At 43.6% G+C, this 24,434-nt stretch overlaps 3 protein-coding genes across 5 annotated transcripts in view; 2 read left to right on the top strand and 1 right to left on the bottom strand.

The window, feature by feature from the left end:
* Window positions 1-11,641, top strand: part of LOC127309534 (uncharacterized) — a 69,761-nt gene extending 58,120 nt beyond the window's left edge. Inside the window, exon 6 of the mRNA XM_071822292.1 lies at window positions 11,588-11,641. Coding sequence (XP_071678393.1) covers window positions 11,588-11,641 — 54 coding nt within the window. The remainder of the gene's footprint in view (window positions 1-11,587) is intronic.
* Window positions 11,642-13,925: 2,284 nt separating this feature from the next.
* Window positions 13,926-19,652, top strand: LOC127307365 (uncharacterized). Of its 3 annotated transcripts, XM_051338102.1 has the most exons (9): window positions 13,926-14,393; window positions 14,613-14,765; window positions 14,967-15,461; window positions 15,891-16,056; window positions 16,135-16,185; window positions 16,511-16,693; window positions 16,811-16,907; window positions 18,207-18,910; window positions 19,000-19,652. In XM_051338102.1, the coding sequence occupies exons 3-9, from the start codon at window positions 14,998-15,000 to the stop codon at window positions 19,339-19,341; spliced, it is 2,007 nt and encodes a 668-aa protein (XP_051194062.1). In that variant the 5' UTR covers window positions 13,926-14,393; window positions 14,613-14,765; window positions 14,967-14,997; the 3' UTR covers window positions 19,342-19,652. The 3 variants fall into 3 exon arrangements, with proteins under 3 accessions (XP_051194062.1, XP_051194059.1, XP_071678827.1); XM_051338099.1 differs by lacking the exon at window positions 14,613-14,765; XM_071822726.1 differs by lacking the exon at window positions 13,926-14,393 and having other exon boundaries at window positions 14,610-14,765.
* A 2,496-nt stretch (window positions 19,653-22,148) lies between these two features.
* LOC139832517 (uncharacterized) lies at window positions 22,149-23,946 on the bottom strand. Its single transcript, XM_071822291.1, has 3 exons — window positions 23,606-23,946; window positions 23,312-23,528; window positions 22,149-22,195 (listed from the first exon to the last, which is right to left on the bottom strand). The coding sequence occupies exons 1-3, from the start codon at window positions 23,855-23,857 to the stop codon at window positions 22,149-22,151; spliced, it is 516 nt and encodes a 171-aa protein (XP_071678392.1). The 5' UTR covers window positions 23,858-23,946.
* Between the last annotated feature and the right edge of the window lie 488 nt (window positions 23,947-24,434).

Genomic DNA, 24,434 nt, shown 5'->3' with positions numbered 1-24,434 from the left:
CCCACTTGCACTAGAGTCAATAATCTAGTTTTCATTTGTAAAGATATAACACCTTGGCCTTCTGCTGCTTTATCATGTTTTGCTCACGGGAGAGGTTTTAGTCAACGATTCTGACACACTCAGAAACGTATGTATTTTGCAATTCATTAGCGTCTTCACGCATCACTCATTTTCCAAATGAGTCGGCATTAAATATGTTTGGTCTTCTGGTGGAACCTTAGTTCCGCGGTCTGAAATATGTCACTAATATTGTCATACACAATATAGCTTCAAAGTTCTGACACTATCGGAACTACACCAAGTTCTCAAAGAACCTCTTGACTTATCATCCTCTATAATTGTCAAAACAATGACATACTCTGCCTTCTTTTGTAGAATCCGTCACAATATTCTAGAACTCTTCTAAATCTAGCATTGTGGTACCTTTTAATCAACACTTAGCCTAATTGAGATTTGAAATTAATTTTATATGTGACCAAACAAATATCGGTGCAACACCTTACAGTGATTTGTTTGTCATTACCCCATACAAAACTATATATATATCCTTGGTTCTTCTAAAGCACACAGGGATATTCGTACTGTTTGTCCATTGATCATCACATGTATCATTCTGGTATATGCTCCTAACTTTTTAGAACACAGGACATCTGATTGTGTACATATTATTCGTGATCTATAATCACTCATGTGTTTTTACTTATTGAGTGTCAGATACACTCAAGTCTTGTTAAACCTTCACATGACAAGAACATTTTCTTAATATTTCTATATTGAACTACTTCAATATCCATTTTATGTACTTTGACTTAAACTTATTATGTGTCTTAATCTATCTTCATAGATCTTGACACTAAATATGTTTCAGTCCATATCCTTTCATTGAAGTTAATTCTCAATGAAACCTTTTATAATCAAGTATATAATTACATCATTTATAACCAACTATATGTATCTACATAAAGTATTATAAATATGTCTCAGCGCTCCCACTTAATTTCTTGCAAATGCAAGCCTCTTCATCGTTTCTGATGAAATCAAAAACTCTTTGACTATTTCATCCGGTGAAGATTCCAACTCCGTGATACTTACTTCATTCAATTGAAGTTCGTATTCCTATCTAGTATTCCACGGACTAGCAAAACAATTGGTTGTATCTTGTATACACCTTTAATACACCCTTCTGTTAAGTAATGTATTTTGCCATCCTACTATCATATCTAATGAAAGAAATATGTAGCGATTACTAGAATAATCCACATAGACTATAAGCATTGCTACGGAAGATCTAATCTTATCGTAGTCAACTCTTTGAACTTTGTCGTAAACAACTTTTCGACAAGTCGAGCTTATTCAAGCATATTCCATCCAAGTCCATCAATTTTATAGATCCGTTTACTTTCAAAAAGTATTCATCTATCTTGGATTTCATGGCGTATAGCCATTTTAACGGAGTCAGGGCCCATCATAACTTCTTTGTTTGTAGTTGGTTTATCATTGTTCAAAATCAATCCTTTGTCCAGAAATCATTTATTTGATCACAAAGTAAACCATACCTACATTGTTCAATAAGTACTTCGATCTCCATGGCTAAAACACTTTGTAGTCATGGAAGCCATGATCGTCGTGGCCGCTTCCGGAATCAATTTCCGATGCTGCGCTACTCTGATCATTATGCTCAGGTTCATAAACCTTATCAAGTTCTATTGTCCTCCCACTCAAATACTTCACTAGAAAAAATTTCTTGGAAATAAGCAAGTAACATTAACAAACACTTTTGTCTTTTACTTCATAGTGAAAAGAATTCCCAATCAATTCTTTGGGATAACCAACAAAGACATTCATCCGATTTTGGTTGTAAACTCTTAGACCAAAATTTAAAGAAAGGACTATTAAGGTTTATACCCATGCCATAACTTGTCTGGTGTCATTTCAACGGATCATGATGATGCTCTATTTAGTGTAAAAGTGGTAGTCACTAAAGCATAATCCACAAAAATATAATAGCATCAATATTTTATCTCATCATTGACCCAACAAGGTTTGGATACATCTCTCAGATACTCCATCATCACTATGATACTCCAAGAAACGTGAGTTGTAGAACAATTTCATAACTCTCTTAGATGTTCGCTAAAACTCGTAATTCAAATATTTCCACTATGATCCAATCATAGATATTTGACTTTTCTATTACGATGATTTCCACCTCATGCTGAAATTTATTTGAATCCATTCAAATGTTTCAAACTTCTTCCTTATCGAATATATCCACATATATATACTCAATTCATTGTTGGAAGTTTTCACGAAGTAGAAGAATCTCCCGCACACACCTATGACCAGTGAACCACATACATCATCATGTATTTTTTCACTAAGTTAGTTGCCCGTTCAACTCTTGGCCTATGAACGGTATTTCAGTCATTCTCTTTAGAAAAAGATTTGCAAGCGCCAAACGATTCAAAAATCGAATGACTCCAAAAATCCATTTGCATGGAGTTCTTTCATGCGTTCCTCTCTAATATGACCTAAATGGCGGTTCCACAAATAAGTGGAATTCAAATCATTTGCCTTATGGCATTTTAGCGTCAGTATTATGTATATGTGTTTCACCATTAAGATTTATAATAACTTATCCATCGTACATGGAGTAATGTCATAATTTGAACAACTCATTGTTTTTATTTGACCAGAGCAAAATAACAATTATTAAGTTCTTTATTATAAATTCTAAGGGCTAGATAGAATGCCAACGACGAACATAATAACACTTTATTTTTGTTCCAGACGTGCATTCCTATCATATTCCTTGTCAGTCACTTAGGCCATTGTATTCTTGTATTGCGTTGTTTTGTATGACACTTCATACCAACCAATATGGTACAAATAGCCAAGAATTTCATTGTGTGACCAAACTAGGAATACAACCATAACATGTATATCATGTATATACACCTGAGCTAGACTTTCTAGTCTTTTCTTTTCTTTCTGCCAAAATATCTTTTGTAGTTTCTCTTTTAGCTTTCCTCATTATTCAGAAAACACTCCACCTTCAATAACTTCTAGGTTTGTTGGTCAAATACCAATAACCTTGAGGTTCTTACTTTGAAGTTGATCATCATATGACAAGTGTTTCAGATTTCACTATTAGTAACTTTTTAATATAATGAACAATTTCACTCATAATTTTATTCATCATATCATGATGACTTTCCGAGACCATGTCTGTACATGCTAGGCTCGTAAAGTTTAACCTCAGTATTCGTATGTGCAAATCTGGCTTGCAACCGTTGTATGTACACGTAGAATCTATACCTCAGTATTCGAAATGATGAGTCTTAGCAACGGTGCATACTAAGGACGATCACTTCATGGATATGCGAATATCGTTAGTGCCCCAATAGTTGGAGGATTGGGACGCCTTGCGTCTTCAACCTTCGTACATTCCCATAAAACTTATGAGTTTATGTAGTCTCACCAAATTATATTCTATCATCTTGCAATAAGGTCTTAGATATCATATATATCTCATACCTTGATTATTTCTGAAAACTAAATTTTCAGCTCCTTATTTTTCAAACAGATTTGAACTTCAAGTTTCACGGAGACAAGATAACTTTAGGTACTAATTGAAACCATAACTCTCTGAATCAACAATGTGAGGTTTACTAAAAGTTTGCAATAGGACTTAATCATTTCATGATTCTTTAACAATACGGTACCAATCCGTAAAGTTTCTTGTCAGATTTTAACAATATTTCTATCTCAATAACAAGACTAGCGCATGGTAGAAAAACGGATGCCAATACTACAAAATTAATTCAAAATACTACTCAGACTATGTTCATGATAATTAGTTCATGTTTTAATCTAATTACTAATGAACTCCCACTTAATACAACATCCCTCATAGTTGTTAAGTGGTACACGATCCAAATCCACTACACCAAAACCGATCATCACGTGAGATGATGTAGCTTCAATAGTGAACATCAACATGTTGATCATATCATCCATATGACTCGTGTTCAACCTTTCGGTTTCCGTTGTCCCGAGGCCATGTCTGTACATGCTAGGCTCGTCAAGCAAACCCAAGTATTCCGCGTGTGTAACATGGCTTACACCCGTTGTATGTGAACGTTGAGTCTATCACATCCGATCATCATGAGATGCTTCGAAACGACGAACTGTGCAATGGTGCATACGAGGGGAGAACACTTTATTATCTTGATATTAATGTGAGGAATCATCTTATAATGCTACCGTCGCGTTCTAAGCAAAATAAGATGCATAAAGGATTAACATCACATGCAATTCATATGTGATATGATATGGCCCTTTAGTCTTTGCGCCTTCGATCTTTATCTCCAAAGCACGAACATGATCTCCATCATCAACGGGCATGATCTCCATCATCGTCGGTGTAGCGTCAAGGTCCATGGCGCCGTCTTCATGGTTGTTCACCTCATGTAGCAACTATTACAACTACTTTGAAAAACTACTCAACATGAAATTTAAAGACAACCATAAGGCTCCTGCCGGTTGCCACAATACAATAATGATCATCTCATACATATTCATCATCACATTATGGCCATATCACATCACCAAACCCCTGCAAAAACAAGTTAGACGTCTCTAATTTGGTTTGCATATTTTACGTGGTTTAGGGTTTTCGAGTAAGATCTAATCTACCTACGAACATGAACCACAACGGTGATACTAGTGTTGTCAATAGAAAGAGTAAATTGAATCTTCACTATGGTGGGAGAGATAGACACCCGCAAAGCCACTTATGCAATACAAGTTGCATGTCGAACGTGGAGCAAGTCTCATGAACGCGGTCATGTAAAGTTAGCCCGAGCCGCTTCATCCCACCATGCCACAAAGATGCAAAGTACTCGAACTAAAGACAACAAAGCATCAACACCCACAAAACAATTGTGTTCTACTCGTGCAACCATCTATGCATAGACACGGCTCTGATACCACTGTAGGGATTCGTTGCATAGAAAACAAAAATTTTCCTACCGCGAGAACGCAATCCAAGCCAAGATTCAATCTAGAAGATGGGAGCAACAAGGGGATGAACGAGACTAACCCTTGAAGATTTCCAAAGCCTACAAGAGGAGGCTCTCGTTGCTGCGGTAGACGATCACTTGCCGCTTTCAAAAGCGCGTAGAAGATCTTGACGGTGCCACAATAGGGCAGCACCTCCGTACTCGGTCACACGTTCGGTGTTGATGATGACGTCCTTCTCCCCGTTCCAGCGGGCAGCGGAAGTAGTAGATCCTCCTCGGAATCCCGGCAGCACGATGGCGTGGTGGCGGTGGTGGTGGAGATCTCCGACAGAGCTTCGCCTAAGCTATGTGGGAGAGAGAGGGAGGAGGGAACCGCTAGGGTTTCTGGGAGAGGGGGCTCTTGGGGGGTGCGGCCATGGTGGTCTTGATGTAGCCGGCCAGCCCCTCTCCTCTCCTCTATATATAGGTGGAAGCCCCAAGGTTTAGGTCAAAGTCTCCGAATAAGACCCCAACATAAACCTTCCATGTGACCAAACCTAGGGGGAGTGGGACTCCCCCCTTTCCTTGGTGGGGTGGCCGGCCACCATGTGGAGGAGTCCACTTGGGACTCCTCCTCCCTTAGGCTGGCCGGCCAAGGTGGGTGGAGTCCCTCTGGGACTCCACCTTCCATGTTGATTTCTTCCGGACTCTTCTAGAACCTTCCAGAGAAAATACCGGATCATTTTCGAACCTAGAAAATGACTTCCTATATATGAATCTTATTCTCCGGACCATTCCGGACCTCCTCGTGATGTCCTGGATCCCATCCGAGACTCCGAACAAAACTTCGAACTCCATTCCATATTTCCATATCTACTTAAAACGACATCAAACCTTAAGTGTGTCACCCTACGGTTCACGAACTCTGTAGACATGGTTGAGACTTCTCTCCGACCAATAACCAATAGCGGGATCTGGAGATCCATAATGGCTCCCACATATTCAACGATGACTTAGTGATCGAATGAACCATTGACATACGATACCAATTCCCTTTGTCACGCGATATTTTACTTGTCCGAGGTTTGATCATCGGTATCTCTATACCTTGTTCAACCTCGTCTCCTGACAAGTACGCTTTACTCATACCGTGGTATGTGGTCTCTTATGAACCATTCATATGCTTGCAAGCTATTTAGACGACATTCCACCGAGAGGACCCAGAGTATATCTATCCGTCATCGGGATGGACAAATCCCACTGTTGATCCATATGCCTCAACTCATACTTTCCGGATACTTAATCCCACCTTTATAACCACCCATTTACGCAGTGGCGTTTGATGTAATCAAAGTACCTTTTCTGGTATAAGTGATTTACATGATCTCATGGTCGAAAGGACTAGGTAACTATGTATCGAAAGCTTATAGCAAATAACTTAATGACATGATCTTATGCTACGCTTAATTGGGTGTGTCCATTACATCATTCATATAATGATATAATCTTGTTATTAATAACATCCAATGTTCATGATCACGAAACCATGATCATCTATTAATCAACAAGCTAGTTATACAAGAGGCTTACTAGGGACTCTTTGTTGTTCACATAACACACATGTATCAATGTTTCGGTTAATACAATTATAGCATGGTATGTAAACATTATCATAAACACAAAGATATATTATAATAACCATTTTATTATTGCCTCTTGGGCATATCTCCAACACATAAATCATTTATTTGATCACAAAGTAAACCATACCTACAAGGTTCAATAGATACTTCGATCTCCATGGCTAAAACACTTTGTAGTCATGGGAGCCATGATCGTCGTGGCCGGTTCCGGAACCATTTCTGATGTTGCGCTACTCTGATCATTATGCTCTGGTTCATAAACCTTATCAAGTTCTATTGTCCTCCCAATCAAATACTTCGCTAGAAAACAATTTCTTGGAAATAAGCAAGTAATATTAACAAACACTTTTGTCTTTTACTTCATAGTGGAAAGAATTCCCAATTCTGGGATAACAACAAAGTAATTCATCCGGTTTTGGTTGTAAACTTATTTACTTATACCAAAATTTAAGAAATGACTATTAGGGTTTATACCCATGCCATAACTCTTATGGTGTCATTTCAACGGATCATGATGATGCTCTATTCAGTGTAAAAGCGGTAGTCTCTAAAGCATAATCCACAAAAATATAATGGCGTCATTTTATCTCATCATTAATCCAACAAGGTTTGGATACGTTTCTCGGATACTTCATCATCACTATGATACTCCATGACACGTGAGTTGTAGGACAATTTCATAACTCTCTTAGATGTTCGCTAAAACTCGTAATTCAAATATTTCCACCATGATCCAATCATAGATATTTGACTTTTATATTACGATGATTTCCACTTCATGCTGAAATTTATTTGAATCCATTCAAATGTTTCAAACTTCTTCCTTATCGAATATGTCCACATATATATACTCAATTCATTGTTGGAAGTTTTCATGAATTAGAAGAATCTCCCGCACACAACTATGCCCAGTGAACCACATACATCATCATGTATGTTTCCACTAAGTTAGTTGCCCGTTCAACTCTTGGCCTATGAACGGTATTTCAGTCATTCTCATTAGAAAAGATTTGCAAGCGCCAGACGATTCAAAAATCGAATGACTCCAAAAATCCATTTGCATGGAGTTCCTTCATGCGTTCCTTTCTAACATGACCTAAATGGCGGTTCCACAGATAAGTGGAATTCAAATTATTTGCCTTATGGCATTTTAGCGTCAGTGTTATGCATGTGTGTTTCACCATAAAGATTTATAATAACATATCCATCATACATGGAATACTGTCAAAATTTGAAAAACTCATTGTTTTCACTTGACCAGAACAAAACAACAATTATGAAGTTCTTTATTATAAATCTGAAGGGCTAGATATAATGCCAACGACGAACATAATAACACTTTATTTTTGTTCCAGATGTGCATTTCTATCATATTCCTTGTTCGTCACTTAGGCCATTGTATTCTTGTATTGCGTTTTTTGTATGACACTTCATACCAACCAATATGGTACAAATACCCAAGAATTTCATTGTGTGACCAAACTAGAAATACATACATAACATGTATATCATCTATATACACTTGAGCTAAACTTTCTAGTTTTTTATTTCTTTCTGCCAATAATCTTTTGTAGTTTCTCTTTTAGCTTTCCTCATTCTCAGAAAAACACTTCAACATCAATAACTTCTAGATTTGTTGGTCAAATACCAATAACCTTGAGGTTCTTACTTTGACATATGACAAGTGTTCCGGATTTCACTATTAGTACATTTTTAATGTGATGAATAATTTCACTCATAATTTTTATCCATCAAATCATGACAACTTTCTGAGACCATGTCTGTACATGCTAGGCTCATAAAGTTTAACCTCAGTATTCGCATGTGCAAATCTGGCTTGCACCCGTTGTATGCACACGTAGAATCTATAACACCCGATCATCACGTGATGCTTCGAAACGACGAGTCTTAGCAACGGTGCATACTAAGGACGATCACTTCATGGATATGCGAATATCGTTAGTGCCCAACTAATTGGAGGATCGGGACGTCTGGCGTCTTCAACCTTCGTACATTCCCATAAAACTTATGAGTTTATGTAGTCTCACTAGATTATATTCTATCATCTTGCAATAGGGTCTTAAATATCACATATATCTCATACCTTTCTTATTTCTGAAAACAAAATTTCTAGCTCCTTACTTTTCAAAGGATTAACATCACATGCAATTCATATGTGATATGATATGTCCCTTTAGTCTTTGCGCCTTTGATCTTCATCTCCAAAGCACGGACATGATCTCCATCATCAATGGGCATGATCTCCATCATCGTCGGCGTAGCGTCAAGGTCCATGGCGCCGTCTTCATGGTTGTTCACCACATGTAGCAACTATTACAACTACTTTGAAATAATACTACTACATGAAATATAAAGACAACCATAAGGCTCCTGCCGGTTGCCACAATACAATAATGATCATCTCATACATATTCATCATCACATCATGGCCATATCACATCACCAAACCCTGCAAAAACAAGTTAGACGCCTCTAATTTGGTTTGCATATTTTACGTGGTTTAGGGTTTTCGAGTAAGATCCAATCTACCTACGAACATGAACCACAACGGTGATACTAGTGTTGTCAATAGAAAGAGTAGATTGAATCTTCACTATGGTGGGAGAGATAGACACCCGCAAAGCCACTTATGCAATACATGTTGCATGTCGAGCGTGGAGCAAGTCTCATGAGCACGGTCATGTAAAGTTAGCCCGGGCCGCTTCATCCCACCATCCCGCAAGATACAAAGTACACGAACTAAAGACAACAAAAGCATTAACGCCCACAAAACCATTGTGTTCTACTCGTGCAACCAATCTATGCATAGACAGGGCTCTGATACCACTGATGGGATTCGTACCATAGAAAACAAAAATTTTCCTACCGCAAAAACGAATAACAAGCCAAGATCCAATCTAGAAGATGGTAGCAACGAGAAGATCATGAGACTAACCCTCGAAGATTTCCAAAGCCTACAAGATTAGATCTCGTTGTTGCTGTAGTCGATCACTTGCCGCTTTCGAAAGCGTGTAGAAGATCTTGACGGTGCCACAGTCGGGCAGCACCTCCGTACTCGGTCACACGTTCGGTGTTGATGACGACGTCCTTCTCCCTATTCCAGCGGGCAGCGGATGTAGTAGATCCTCCTCGGAATCCCGCCAACACTACGGCATGGTGACGGTGGTGGTGGAGATCTCCGGCAGGGCTTCGCCATAAGCGCTACGGGAGAAGGACGAGGAGGGGAGAGGCTAGGGTTTGGGAGAGGGAACTTGGGCTGCGACTTGTGATGCCTTTGGGGTGCCCCTTGGTCCCTTTAAATAGGTGGCCAAGCCCCTTGGGTCGTCCATAAACCTGCCCCCTAGTTTGACTGAGTTCCGACAGGTTTCCAGTTCCAAAAACCTACTCCTATTCAGACTCTTTTGCCAATTCCGAAATTGCATTAAGGAAAGACTCCTTTTCCCTTAAGGCAACGTGGTTGCACCTATTATGGAACCCTCCGGACTTCCTTAGAAAGCCCGGGTCGTCCCGGACACTTCCGGAACCTTCCATAATATTCCAGACTATTCCGATCCTTCCAAAACCTTCTAGAAGCTCCGGTCAAAACACCAGACTTTTTCCGAACCCCGGAAAATGACTTCCCATATATGAATCTTATTCTCCGGACCATTCCGAACCTCCTCGTGATGTCTTTGATCCCATCCGAGACTCCGAACAACATTCGAGCTCCATTCCATATTCCATATCTACTTAAAACGACATCAAACCTTAAGTGTGTCACCCTACGGTTCGTGAACTATGCAGACATGGTTGAGACTCCTCTCCGACCAATAACCAATAGCGGGATCTGGAGATCCATAATGGCTTCCACACATTCAACGATAACTTAGTGATCGATTGAACCATTTACATACGATACCGATTCCTTTTGTCACGCGATATTTTACTTGTCCGAGGTTCGATCATCGGTATCACGATACCTTGTTCAACCTCGTCACCGACAAGTACTCTTTACTCGTACCGTGGCATATCATCTCTTGTGAACCATTCACATGCTTGCAAGCTAATCAGATGACATTCCACCGAGAGGACCCAGAGTATATCTATCCGTCATCGGGATGGACAAATCCCACTCTTGATCCATATGCCTCAACTCATACTTTGCGAATACTTAATCCCACCTTTATAACCACCCATTTACGCAGTGACATTTGATGTAATCAAAGTACCCTTCTGGTATAAGTGATTTACATGATCTCATGGTCGAAGGACTAGGTAACTATGTATCGAAAACTTATAGCAAACTGAACTTAATGACGTGATCTTATGCTACGCTTATTTGGATGTGTGTGTCATTATATCATTTATCTAATTACATAACCTTGTTATTAATAACATCCAATGTTCATGATCACGAAACCATGATCATCTATTAATCAACAAGCTAGTTATACAAGAGGCTTACTAGGGACTCCTTGTTGTTTACATAACACACATGTATCAATGTTTCGGTTAATACAATTATAGCATGGTATGCAAACATTTATCATAAACACAAAGATATATAATAACCACTTTATTATTGCCTCTTGGGCATATCTCCAACAATTACTAGACCATGTGTAGAGGCGATCAGTTAGAGGTAATTTTATGAGGGCTAGGTTGTGGATCGCATCATTGAAAGCATCGGCTTCGTCCTGCCGAAAGGAGGGATTGTTTTTATCGGCTGAGTTACGCATTAGGTTGAAATCGCCTAGGAGGATCCAAGGAGTGTTTGGTGGTGCTTGGATTGTTTGAATTTCTTGGAGAAATTATAGTTTTAAGTCGTGGTTCGTGGGTGCATAAACGTTGGTTACCATAATTTCTTGATTGTTAGATGTGGAGGTGATGATGGTGGTTAGAGCAAATTGGTGCTGGGTAATAGATTTAATGTTGAAGCAGTTATTTGAGGCAGCATTCAGAATTCCTCCAGCAGATCCGATGGAAGGTTTGTAAGCAAAGGCGTTTAAGTGGTTTGGAAGAAAGGTTTTCGCCTTTTGATTTGTTATATCATGTAGTTTGGTTTCTTGTAGTAGTAGGACAGATGGTTTGATGTTAATAAGTTTACTTAGTAATTCGTCACATTTTGTTTTCTGGCCTAAGCCACGCACGTTCCAAGAGCAGAATTCATTGATAAACTGCAGTTACACCAAGATAAAGAGTGGTAGTAGCACATTGGCGTAGCAACATTAGATCTAGGAAATAGTAAGTGCAGATAGGCATTGTTTGACAAGTTGAGAGTCGATAAGCCGCTAGCTGACTGAGCTGCGGCGAGGTCTTGAGCTGGTGGACGAGATTCATGGAGCTGCTTCTGGCACCGACATGTCAGAGAGGGCCGCCAGCTTGTCGTCAGTGGCGCCACACTCACGGGCGACTAGATGCTACTTTGCATCATCAGTTTTGTTGTAAACGCACAACAAGAGAATAAAAAGGGTGTTTCGAACAAAGCGATTGTCGAGTAGTATTGATGAGTAGGGAATGTGTATGCCAACATTATGCCGAAAGTTGGTGCACCCTTTGCGAGAGTTAAGACAATGTTTTTTTTAAATAGTTTCAAATGATTCGTTCGAAGATGCCCTTCTCCTACGCTTGGAAACTTGAAGCGTGGGGGCCAGGGGACATGGAACTTGGGCCGTTGGAGACTTCCCAATGATGAAGCCAAGCTCCTTACTCGATGTAGGTACGAGTCACACAAAACTTAAACTAGAGCCTAACTCTCCCCCTTCTTGAATTAAGTTGGACGTGAATGAACCTCCACCAAACAAGGGGTCCTTGAAAAATGACCAAATCTACCTTCAATGGTGGTAGATGGAAAGGGTACATAGGTAAAACTTGGTCCATAATACTGGAGGGTTCTTCGTCTTTGACTTCCTCGTTTATCCTTCTTGTCTTATTTGACCCGTTGACCAGAGCACTTTGCTCTTCTAGTCTAGGAAATACTAGATTTGTTCCTTAGTTGAGGAGGTGGTATTTCTTTCAAGGGAGGGAGAATGTGAAATTATCTTGCCTTATGTAAGAGTGGAAGACAAAAGGGTGAATTAGGAATTTATCTAGTAGGAGATGATACCCTTCTCCCTTTGGCCATAGAATTTTGTCACCTAGATTTTTGCTTTAATTTTCTTGATATTTGTCCATGTGGACGCCATGTAGGATTTGAAGGAACTCCGTATAAACATTACTCACTCCAAGACGGACAGGTGGTGGCGTTAGTGGCCATGTCACAACAAGGTGATATGTGTTTGTGGGGCACTCATGGCTGACATGCTGCAATCCCTGTAGAGCATAAATGACACTTTGTGGCAGGCTTTATTTCTCTCGAAACACGCTTGCATCATCCATGATTACATTAACAATATAATCGGGAGGTTCCTCTTGCCACATAGTGAATTGTGACCCGTCCGCTTTACTAGCTAGAAAATTAGCTGCCTTATTGGCTTTCCTAGGGCAATGAGTAAATAAGAATCGAGCAAAACTATGACACTAAAAAGAACATTCCTTATAAATTGTCGTTGCACGACCAACATAGTTTCCAGCATTCTTCAACACCTCGATTACTACCATGCAATCTGCTTCCACCATGATACGATTCCAGCCGACAGAGTTTCCACCATTCTTCATCCCTCGGCACATGACCTCCGTAGAAGGAACATCCTCAGCATAGCGGAGAGTGAAGTTGTTGCTTGCAATAAGCATACCATTGACATCAATTGTCTGTTAACGCTTCATACTTTTAGACCATATGTCTCGAAAGGGTTTATGTGTAGTTTTTAGTTTGATATGTGTGTTCCCTTTTATGTAGTAAATAGTGATTTCAATTAAACTTGCTATTTTGTTTCGAACCAAGTATCTTCCATAATTCCTTCTCCCATACCCAATTAGAGAATCCAGTTTATTCGCCTCCTGTTGTTAGCGACCTTAGGAAAAAGCATGTGTTATCGTCTCCCTTCTTAAGCGGCCATATGGCGGTGTGGATCTACATGTGCAAAAGCCGGATTTACCCCTTATCTAACAAAACGTGGTGGCGGGCTCTCGTTCCTCCTGTTGCGGGACCTCTGTCCTAGCGTGGCGTTTGGCCCTAGATGTTGTCGCGCTGAGCGGAGCTCGGAAACCGGGGTGGCGGCTCTGGAACCCCAAAAAATTCTAACAAAAACTAATAATAGCCATAGAAAAAAAACAATAGCCATTCCTCCGGGATAAAAATCCAAATATGTTTTGGAATCACGCTCGCACAGGCGGAGAGCCCACCTCTTCTCCATCACCACCACCGCAACACGTCGCGGCTTTTCCTTCCTGCCTCCCTCTCCACCAGCCATCAGCCATCACAGAGAGAGACGCAGAGCGCCCCAAAAAGGTCGAGATCGTGCTCTGAACCTGACGCCGACGGCGAACCTCACCTCACCTCACCTCACGGACGCCGCATCCGATCTGAGAGCCGCGCCGCCCCCCTCCCCCTCGTCGGAATCTGATCCCGCACCTTTCCTCACCTATCTTGTACCCAAGCTCCGATCCGTCCCACCCAATGCGGCTATGAAATCTCCCCCGCAGTCTACCGCAGCCGCGCCGCAGTGCTGCCTCCACGCCGTAGCTTAGCGCCACCGCCACCGCCACCGCCGACGCCTCGCGCCCCAAACCCCCTCCGCCTCTCGCGCGCGTCGCCGCTCCCGTTCCAACCTCACCGGCATCGCGATCTTGGATATTCGTTTCTGAGGTATGAGCTTTTAGTAGTAATACATGCACAAGTGAACCCAAACTAACCCTCCACAATTTTGGAGTGCACGCCCGGGACACCGTGTAGATCCGCCCGTAGTTGTCTCTGCATTTGGTTCGTACTCGAGCTAGATCATGCCAACACACGCTGCAAGTGGTTACCCTTAAGACTTCTGCACTTAGGATTGGTTGCCAATCATTAATCTTCTAACTGCAGCAGAGCCTGAAATGGTCAGGGCTTCCTACCAACACATGATTATGAAACAGGCAGGATCTGAACTGGATCACACACGTTGATTTCATATGGTTTCGATGGTTATGCTTGTGGTGGAGCATTCCCTCATTCATAACAAGAAATGCAGACCATCAGCTTGTAAGTGATAATCTAGGATGGTCATCACTTAACGTAGATGTCAGTGCATATAAAATGTTTATTGCTGAAGCTAGAATGCCGGGCATCTCACTTATGTGCTTCTTAGGCAATCCGGTGCCCTTTTTAAAGTAATTGTGCGTACTGGAAGTTTCATTCTCTGCCCCCACTTTATTTTACTTATGCACTTAAAAGCTTATGCAGAAACATTAGAAGAATCAATTAAACCCCAAGGATGCGGAGGTTCAATCCCTTTGGCGGGAAAGCGCAGGCTGGATTGGATGGCCGCACCATTGATGTAAAAAACGTGAAGATCACGGTGCGCAATGCCATCGCGCAGGGAGGTTTCTCCTGCGTGTATCTTGCATGTGATGCGCTGCACTCGTCAAAGCAGTATGCGCTGAAGCACATCATTTGCAATGATTCCGAATCGCTTGATCTTGTCATGAAGGAGATCCAGGTGATGAATCTCCTCAAAGGGCATGCCAATGTTGTCACACTGGTTGCCCATGATGTTTTTGACATGGGCCGCACAAAGGAGGCGCTGCTTCTGATGGAGTTCTGCGAGAAGTCCCTGGTGAGTGCAATGGAGAGCAGAGGTACTGGTTACTATGAGGAGAAGAAGGCACTTTTGATATTCAGAGATGTTTGCAATGCGGTTTTCGCTATGCACGGCCAGTCACCACCAATTGCGCATAGGTACATGGAACGAGTCATTTACAGATATCAAAGCCATATTTTATTCTCATTCTGTAAGAATGCCTTGTGATAGGCCATGTTTATCAAGTATCACTAGCTAGGTTTCTGCACAGTTATGCTGTTATTATGTTTCACTATTTAATTAGCTGACTTAAGTTCACTTAGCAACTACTGGAGTGCTGATACATTAGTAAACTGAGTTGACTATTGCTATTTGTTTGCCCGTATTACATTTGTATATTCTGGCCTATAGTATATCCCTATACCTTGTAATTTGGCTATCTGTGTGTGAAAAAATATCATATGCAAGCAGTTCTTACCTGCATGACTGTGGTGTGAGCGAGGGACTTACTTTCTAGTTGTTGCAAACCATTTTTTACATTTTATCTTGTATTCACCAAGATCTTACATTCTGCCCCCTTTCTGTAGGGATCTGAAAGCTGAAAATGTTCTTCTTGGACTAGATGGTGCGTGGAAACTATGTGATTTTGGAAGCACATCAACAAACCATAAATGCTTTGACAAGCCAGAAGATAGGGGGATTGAAGAAGATATCATTAGGAAACATACAACGCCTGCATATAGAGCCCCTGAGGTTAATAAGCTGTCTGCATGATCGATAACTTTTTGTACAGCCTCCAGTGATCTTATCTGTGTGTTCATGGTTTTTCAGATGTGGGATCTCTACAGAAGAGAAGTCATTAGTGAGAAAGTCGACATTTGGGTAAGTCTATAACATATGAATATGTGGTTTTCATGGTTCATATACCTGAATAGTAAGCAAGTAAACTAATGCCACAGCATGTGCTATATTTTCTGATTTAGTCAGCGTTACTAGGTCCATCTCCGAAGTTATAACATAACGGGGAAGTGATTTATATCTGAATAGTAATAAGCAAAGTAATGTCAGAACAGAATGGTTATATTACAAGATCACAACTATAAGCGTCAGCTGCAAAGTACCTGGGTCAGCTGCGAAGTACCTGAATAGTAAGCAAGTAAACTAATGGCAGGACTGATTTTAACACTTTCTATTCCACAATTCGCAGGCCCTGGGATGCCTTCTCTATAGAATATGCTACTTCAAATCTGCATTTGATGGAGAGTCAAAGTTGCAGGTCCTTAATGGCAACTATCGCATTCCAGAGCAACCGAAGTACAGCACTAGTGTCACAGGGCTGATCAAAGATATGCTTGAAGCCTCTCCAAATGCCAGACCAGATATCACGCAGGTGATTGGACATTCATCTCCATGGTACTAGGTTAGTCATAGAATGCTGCATGTAGTCTTAGGAGCCAAATAAGCATTGTTTATTATTGGCTGATGTTCTGTTTTGTCCAATTAACAGGTCTGGTTTCGTGTTAATGAACTACTGCCTCCCGAGTTACAGAAAAGTTTACCTGATGGGGCCTCAGCAGCCATTTCTATGGGCTTGCAAGATGAAGGTGTGTTTTTCTTTAAATGCTATCTATAGGGTATACACTTTGTGGATCATGTGGGGTACCTCTTAATTTATAGTAATGGTTAGAATATTTTTTTTTTGAAATAATCCACCATATATTAAGACCAACAGGCCGCCTCATTAAAAACCTTCCAGCCCCCTTCGGTACCCTGGAAGGAAAAGAGTGCGTCAGAAACCTGTTGGCCTGAAGCCAAGTCAATTACAATCCTGGGTGATGAGCTCCAACACACATGCGCTGCACCATTACTAACCCGGTCTATCTTACAAATGGAGATGCTACCAAAAACCCTAAGAAGATCCCGAGCTTCATTATAGAGTGCCCATCCACTCGACAACTCTTGTCCTGAACTTGATATGGATTGCACAGCTCGGAGACAGTAATGGTTAGAATATGACAATCTGTAAAGTGTAAACTTAGACATGACTGTTTCTTCTGTTGGTAAAAAACTGTAGTGGCGCTTCACCTATTTTTCTGAATATATTCAATACTTTAATTAGTGGTATTTTCTGGAGAGTTTGGACTTTGGAGTCTTTTGTAGAGTATGCGATCATATTTAATCAATGTAATTTCTTTTTGTATATTTATAACTATATTCGAGTCACGGTCTCCTCACATTGCACTTCGTGAGGGTAATGCTTGCCACTTGCACCTTCCCCAGACCCCGCACAGTGCGGGAGCTCTCAGCACTGGGTACGTCCTTTTTTATATTTATAACTATATTGATTGTATTTGAAGGAACATAGAGAAACAAGGACCCTTCGAAAATAGGAAAAGGCAGTGTTTTGCATTAGTCTGCATTTTGTTATGTATTCTGTCATATCAGTAATTCAGTATGCATTTGTTTTGGGTTAAAATTAGGAAGTGTCATTACAAAATTTGGCTCTAGGAAACTTATTTTGGATGAAGCTGAATTTTACATGTCTTCTAATGAAGTAAAAGTCCTCATCTATTCATAAGTCTGATATCACCTAATTATATGATTGTTTGATGAGCATTCTATTTGAGAGGGTGTTAATGGTAATGTTTGTATTGATTGTCTTATGATCTCATTTTATTATTTCTGTGGCATCTGACTGGGTCAATCACTAGATAGTGCATTGCCATGTTTGATAAGCTTATGTTCACTTAACCTTTCTATCATCTCCTTGCAGCGCACAATGTGGTAGATTAAAGTATTCTAGTCTGATTGCTTATTATAAATATTCACATAAGCGATAGCACAACTGGTGAATGACCAAGGTTACTGTCTCACTTTACTATCATCTTGTTTTGCATCTGTAGGTGCTTATAAAAGGACACATGTGGCGCCTAAAAGGAGCCCCCCTCCGCCTCCAAGAGGACAAACTGATAGTTCATCATCTCATGGAAGTGCAAATGCAGCAGATGCACCTCTAGGTGCATTCTGGGCGACACAACATGCACAGGGCTCTCAAGTTGCTGATAATAAGAAGCCTATGTTCGACGAGGAACCAATTAAACCATCACCTTCATCAAAGTATAACCAAAGCAGGGTGGATATCAGCAGCAGTACCCCTGGAGATAGGCATGGTCATTCTGGTCAGGCTTTGCGAAATACAACAAGTAACATTGTTTCCAGTAATGGACTTATGGGTGGTTCGGACACAAATCTTTTCATGGAACCACAAAGTTCTGTAAAAAATAAAGCATCACAATCACAAAGCAAGACAATATCTGGGAAAGATCCCTTCCACAGTTTTGTCGCAGACTTTGATGCAAACAATCTGCATTTGGGGACCGCTGCTACTGGTAAGACGTCTGAGCTTGAAGCTGAAGTGTCCAATCTGAAGGAGCAGTTGAAGAAAACCACACTGGAGAAGGCTGAGATGACGGCCAAGTATGAAAAGCTGTCAGCAATCTGCCGCTCTCAGCGTCAGGAAATCCAAGAGCTGAAGCGCACTGTTGCTGAGACAACACCGCCACCTTCAAGTAAAGTCAGCTCAAGGATACCAGAATTTGGATCTCAGGTGCTTACTCTAAATCTATATCTAGTACAACACATTTGCTTATCCGTGAACATTTCTAGCATCTTACGTGAGACTTACAATCCATGTAGCGAAAGGAGAAGATCGAAGGGACGGTGTGGGAGCTTGAGCAAGGGATGCTTGCAGGCAACTCGTCGTTACCCAGCTCCGAGGCAAAGACATGGCAGGCATTTCCAGAGGCAAAGGCTCAGGCCAGGCCAAAGGTCGACCATGCAACCAATGGGAGGCAAAACTTGACGAGGACCACAAATGCAGGGCCTTCCCCTGATGCGTGGGGTTTCAGCACATCATCGGGGAGTACTGCTGCTGCAGCACAGATCAACAGAACAAGTGCGCAGGGGAGTTCCTCCCAGAGATTCAGCACCGGGGTAGCGAAGAAAGTAGATCAGCCATCAGGATGGGCTGGATTCTAGCTTCTCATCATTGTGCGGTAATCTCGATTCTCCGGGTTCTGTTTGCACAATATCCTGTGCTACTGCCAATTGCGAAGGATGAGATGAGTCGTGATTCTTGCTTGCCGAAAATTGGTTTATTTTAACTCTGTCCATAGTTGGCTGAGCCGACCTGGACATCGGTTTTCTGGGGTCATTTGTCATTAACTTGTTAATAAATCTATATGTTTATAGATGTATATTTACGTGTACCTTGTATGATCATGTGGAACTGTCGAAACATCCCCTTTAACTTGTTGTGCGTGATATGGAAGAAAAACTTATGTTTAATATGCTAATTACTCACGGGCTAAACAGGCCCATATATATAGCTGTTTCACGGTATTAAGTTATTTATTTCCTTCAGTTTGGGCAACTAAGCTAGAAATTTTGTTCAATTGGGTCAGCTGTAAATTAGTATCTACATTTCACCGGTGTCATTCTCTATAGTTAAAGGGCGTCTCTAATGCTTAGTCGACTGAGACTTAGCTTATGTCTGAGTTGAATTACTTTAGTGTGTTTTAACGTGGGTCTAAACCAGTGGTGGACGCACAAGAAATCTGTAGGGTGGGCACACCCCTAATTTTTAATTTTTCCTGCCCATGTGTGATAAAAATTTACTCAAATGACTAAATATTAATGGTTTTCCAAAAAATAAGGGTGGGCCACGGCCCACCCAGCCGCGTACGCCACTGTCTAAACAAAATACAAACAACAGCAAACATGAATCTTCAAGCAGAAACAAAATCCAACGCAGCTATGTCTTAGTTAGCTGAAACTCAGCAATTCTAATAGTTAAATAGCCATTAGTGCTATTAATGAATAAATTCCTAGCTTTCAATGGGGGCAGCTTCGTCCCTAGGTTATGGAAGAGTCCGACCAACAACTCGTTGTCACCACGTGGAAAGCCCTAGCCCTAATGCGTGGGGAACCAACAAGGTGGATGAATGGAAGAGTCCGATCGACAACTCGTTGTCACCACGTGGGAAGCCGTAGTCCTAATGCGTGGGAAAGCAACAAGGTGCATGAAGTACCGTTAGAGCAACTCCAATAGTGTAGTATAATAGTTAGCTATAAGAATATACTACTTATCAATGGATGACTCACGTTTCATTCACATAACTTGCCTAGGAGCACTAGAGCGAGCTCTTTCATAATAGCCCACTTACATTCCCTCTCCTCCAACTAGACACAAATATGTTATTTTAATCTTCGTAACTAGCTAAGAGCATCTCCAGCCGCGTCCCCCAAAGCGTCCCCCAAAGGGATTTGGGGCGCGCCGGACCAAAAAACCTTTCTAGCCGCGTCCCCCAAAGCCCATTTTTGTCCGGAGCGGCCCGATACGGTGTCCGGCGCCCCGAGCCCGTCCCCGTCCCACAGGGGACGCACCGGGGACGCCGGACACACCGAAAAGCGAGGCGAACCGACGCGGGCTCGGCGCGTCAGCGGCTCAGTGAAAAAATCGTCTCCCACTCCCGCCAAATCCCGCCCCTCCCGCCATATCGCGCCTATCCCGCCGCGCATTTCTGGCCTCCCAACACTATCCTGCCGCCGATTCATTTATCCTTTCCCCGCCGATTTGTTTCTCCCTCCCGCCGTCCACCCGCCGCCGCTACCTTCTCCCAATTCCATGACGCCGCCGGTAGCCCCCAAGAAGATGGCCAAGAAAGCGGCCAAGAAGCCGCCGGGCAATGCGACGAAAGTGGCGAAAGCGCCGTTCGCGAAGCCGCGGAAGGCGCCGGCCCCGAAGAAGAAGCCGGAAGGATGGACCGATGATCAGTGGCATCAAGACTGTCTGCGCCGGAAGATGTCGATGGCGGAGCGGAAAGGACGCGGGCGGCGCACAACTTCTTCAAAGGCCAGATCCTCGACGACATCGAAGCCAAAATGGCGGCGGCCGACGCGGCGGCCCAGGAAGCGGCAGCGGCAGCGGCAGCAACTGCGGCGCAAGAGCCGGCTGCCGCGTCTTCGACTGCTACACCATCGTCGGCCTACGCGACGGCGGCGGAGGAGACGGAGTATGCACAGCACCAGGCAGATCGCGACGAGGTCATCGTGATCGACGGGCCTGCGTCGACTCAGGATACGTCGCCGTCGACCAACCCCTTTTTCTAATTTAGCATGCACTATATGGTCTGTAATATGATCGCGCGCCTAGTACTTTGATCGCCGCTACTCTGATCGCGACGATTCGGCGGGAACGATCTCTTTTGAATGCAAAATTTGAATTCTTGATTGGGGGCGGCGTTTGGGAGACGCGACTGGAGAGCGACGTCCCCCAAAGGAGACACGAACAAAACACGTCCCCCAAACCGCTAAATCTGTCCGGTTTGGGGGATGCTTTGGGGACGCGGCTGGTGATTTCAGGGCCCTGTCTTGCTTATTGTTTCAGTGGGATAGGAGCACTACTTGCTTTGTCTTTGCTTGAATATAGGCTCATAGAATATTCTTTCGGCATGCAAACAATCAAGTATAGTAGGTCAAGCCTGCTAGTAGATAGAAAGATAAAGCAGCCTAAACAGGATCAATAGAATATCACACATGTGCCATTACTATGCCTCACGTTCTAGTTCTAAACGCAAGGAACTTACACATATTAGTATAAGAATTTCTTTAAGATATTCGAAATCACTCCCATATTATGTAGACACTTTAATGTACTCCATACACGTTCCGTAGAAACATGTTTGATACTGGGACTCAAATCCACAGAGATTACTCGATTCACATCAGTTTGACCATTCCGGAACTGCTCGTGGTAAGTCACCATTTCATTATAATGAGTTAATCTACGCGGACTGGTGGAAAACCTGTCTGGCATGGTAATTTGGAAGGCCTGGAATTGGATGATATGTTTGGGTTTATTGAGGCTTATGTTGTTTGTCCTACTACTATTACTCGCCCATTCTTGCCATACAAAAAGCAAAATAATACACTACTTTTCCCAACGGGGAAATTTGGGGGTGTATATTACAGCGAAGAGCTGAAGTATGCCCGCGATTTGGGTTACCAGATTATACCACTCAGGGGTTACTGCTCTAACTAAAACTTATTATACTTGCTTCTAAGAAAAGCTGACCAGCTTTTGAATCCATGGCCGATTGGTTACTCATGTAGAAGTCCAAAGTGGCGGCCGTTTCCGAACTCCCCTAACCGGCCTTGAAGTCTGGGTGGAGGCAAGGGTGTGCCAGACACTTTTTGGGGTCGTCCGGATGGATGGGGGGACCGCATTCCCAATGTCTCTCAAGCTCAGAGCATCCCCACTCGTTTGGGCTCCCCACGCCCAAATCCGGACGAAACTACCTCCGGATTGGACGAAATTAAGGCGTGGGGAGTACCGTATTTCCAGTCGTCCACCCGGAGTTCGGCGGATAGAGTTTAAATTCAAACAAACCGCCGTCCCGCGCTACAAGTACGGCCAGATGATCGGCAAAAGGAGCAAAAGGATCAGCCACAGATCGGCGATCGGAGGGAAATTACACGGAAACAGGCTCGTCGGCAGTCCCGGCCGGCACGGCTTCGTCCGACGGACCAGTTTCCTCACACGTCGTGGCCGAAGCGGCTGCGGCGGCGGATGATGAACCAGCGGCAGTGGACGTCGAAGCGGCCGCGATCGACGAGGTAGATGGTGAGGCGGACGAGGTAGGAGCCGGCGGAGACGACGAAGGACCTGGCCGGAGTGGCTCGGAGGATGTCGTTGCGGTGGCCCTGGTACCAATTCCTCGTCTCCTCGTCCATCGGTTCCATGTCGCCGCCGCCCATGAGGAACGCCAAGTACGTGTTCCTCTTCTTCGCCGCCGCCGTCGTCTTCGACGAGGGCGATCCGGACGCCTTGGTTGGCGAGCATCTCCCGCCACCTGCCGTCGAACTTGTCGTTCCTCCCGTCGGCGTGCGTCCTCAAGTCGGCCCAGCACTTGTCGATCGACGCCTTTGCATCTGTCGGCGGGATTGCCCGTCTTTTTGAGCTCTTTGAGCTTCTTCGCCGAGTTCGGGCGCCCTTCCGCCGCGCTTGCCGCCGGAGCGTCGGGGTTGTACTGCTCGGTCTTGCTCTTCGAGAGGGTCGTGCGGACTTCCTTCCACTTCTCGCAGTTCTCGAGGCGGGCGTAGACGTTGAGGAACTTAAACTGCAGGCCGGTGTCGTCCGTGTACATGTCCAAAGCTCGGCGCAGCTGGGGAAAAAAGAACACGGCGATACGGGTCAGCTAACGACGATGTACCTCGGTGATGCAGGGTCGACGGAGCATACCTTTTGCTCCAAGTCGTGGCCGCTGATCGGCCGTTTCTCGCACTCCTCCTGTATGCCGTGCCATTTGCTGCACGCCGTCTGCATGAGCCCCCAATGGGTGGCCATTGCCTTGTCTCCCCGGAACACGTTCATGTTCGTCTTCTTGAAGTAGGGATCGACGAGTTTGCGCTCCTCGTACGCCTGCTTCACTCGAAGCCAATATGTGTCGAACGACTGATTGGCCCCGATTATGCCGTTCGTGGACACGGTCATCCAAGCTTCGGCGAGGCACTCCTCTTCCTTCGGCGTCCATTTGATACGCGGTTCGGCAGGCGGCGAGTCCTTCTTCCTCTTCTTCTTCCCCTTCGAACAGGCCGCCGCCGCCGACGTCAACCTCGGGCGGCGACGGTGTGGGCTTGGACGGTTGGACGTAGGCGCCCTCTTGGAACACGGCAGTCGGCGACGGCGAGTACAGCGAAGGCGAGAAGGAAGACGGGGAACTTGTTGTACCTTGCGTCGGCCATTGGCCGGGGAACATGCCGCCGCTATAGGCCATGCTGATCAGCCTCGCTTGTTCCTCCTGGGCCGCCTCCGCCGACCTCTTGGCGGCGGCTCTTTTCACCCTCTCCGCCCTGGCGCTTGTTTCCACGTCGCGCCGTTGCTCGTCCGCCGCCCACTCGGCGTTCGACATGCCCGGCGGCTTCGTCTTCTTCGCCCGCATCTTCCTCGCCGGCGCCTTCGGCGGCATTGTGGTGGACGAGAAGACGAGGAGGAGAGTGGTGGTGGACGAGAAGACGCCGCCAGGAACTGGAGCTGGAAGACGAGGAGATTGGGGGATTTCGGCGGGAGA

The sequence above is a fragment of the Lolium perenne genome, chromosome 6 (assembly GCF_019359855.2).
Source record: "Lolium perenne isolate Kyuss_39 chromosome 6, Kyuss_2.0, whole genome shotgun sequence".
NCBI lineage: Eukaryota > Viridiplantae > Streptophyta > Magnoliopsida > Poales > Poaceae > Lolium > Lolium perenne.
The sequence above is the reverse complement of the archived record's forward strand: the minus strand, read 5'-3'. Positions and strand labels throughout refer to the sequence as shown.

Bases quoted from the DNA above. Each gene is read 5' to 3' on its own strand.
- LOC127307365 (XM_051338099.1), top strand. From the start codon at position 14,998: ATGCGGAGGTTCAATCCCTTTGGCGGGAAAGCGCAGGCTGGATTGGAT. The intron at 16,186-16,510 runs GTAAGTCTATAA...CACAATTCGCAG, and splicing joins GTGAGAAAGTCGACATTTGG to GCCCTGGGATGCCTTCTCTA. The intron at 16,694-16,810 runs GTGATTGGACAT...TCCAATTAACAG, and splicing joins CCAGACCAGATATCACGCAG to GTCTGGTTTCGTGTTAATGA.
- LOC139832517 (XM_071822291.1), bottom strand. From the start codon at position 23,857: ATGACCGTGTCCACGAACGGCATAATCGGGGCCAATCAGTCGTTCGAC. The intron at 23,529-23,605 runs GTATGCTCCGTC...TTTTTTCCCCAG, and splicing joins GCCACGACTTGGAGCAAAAG to CTGCGCCGAGCTTTGGACAT. The intron at 22,196-23,311 runs GCAATCCCGCCG...ATCCAATTCCAG, and splicing joins CAAAGAGCTCAAAAAGACGG to GCCTTCCAAATTACCATGCC.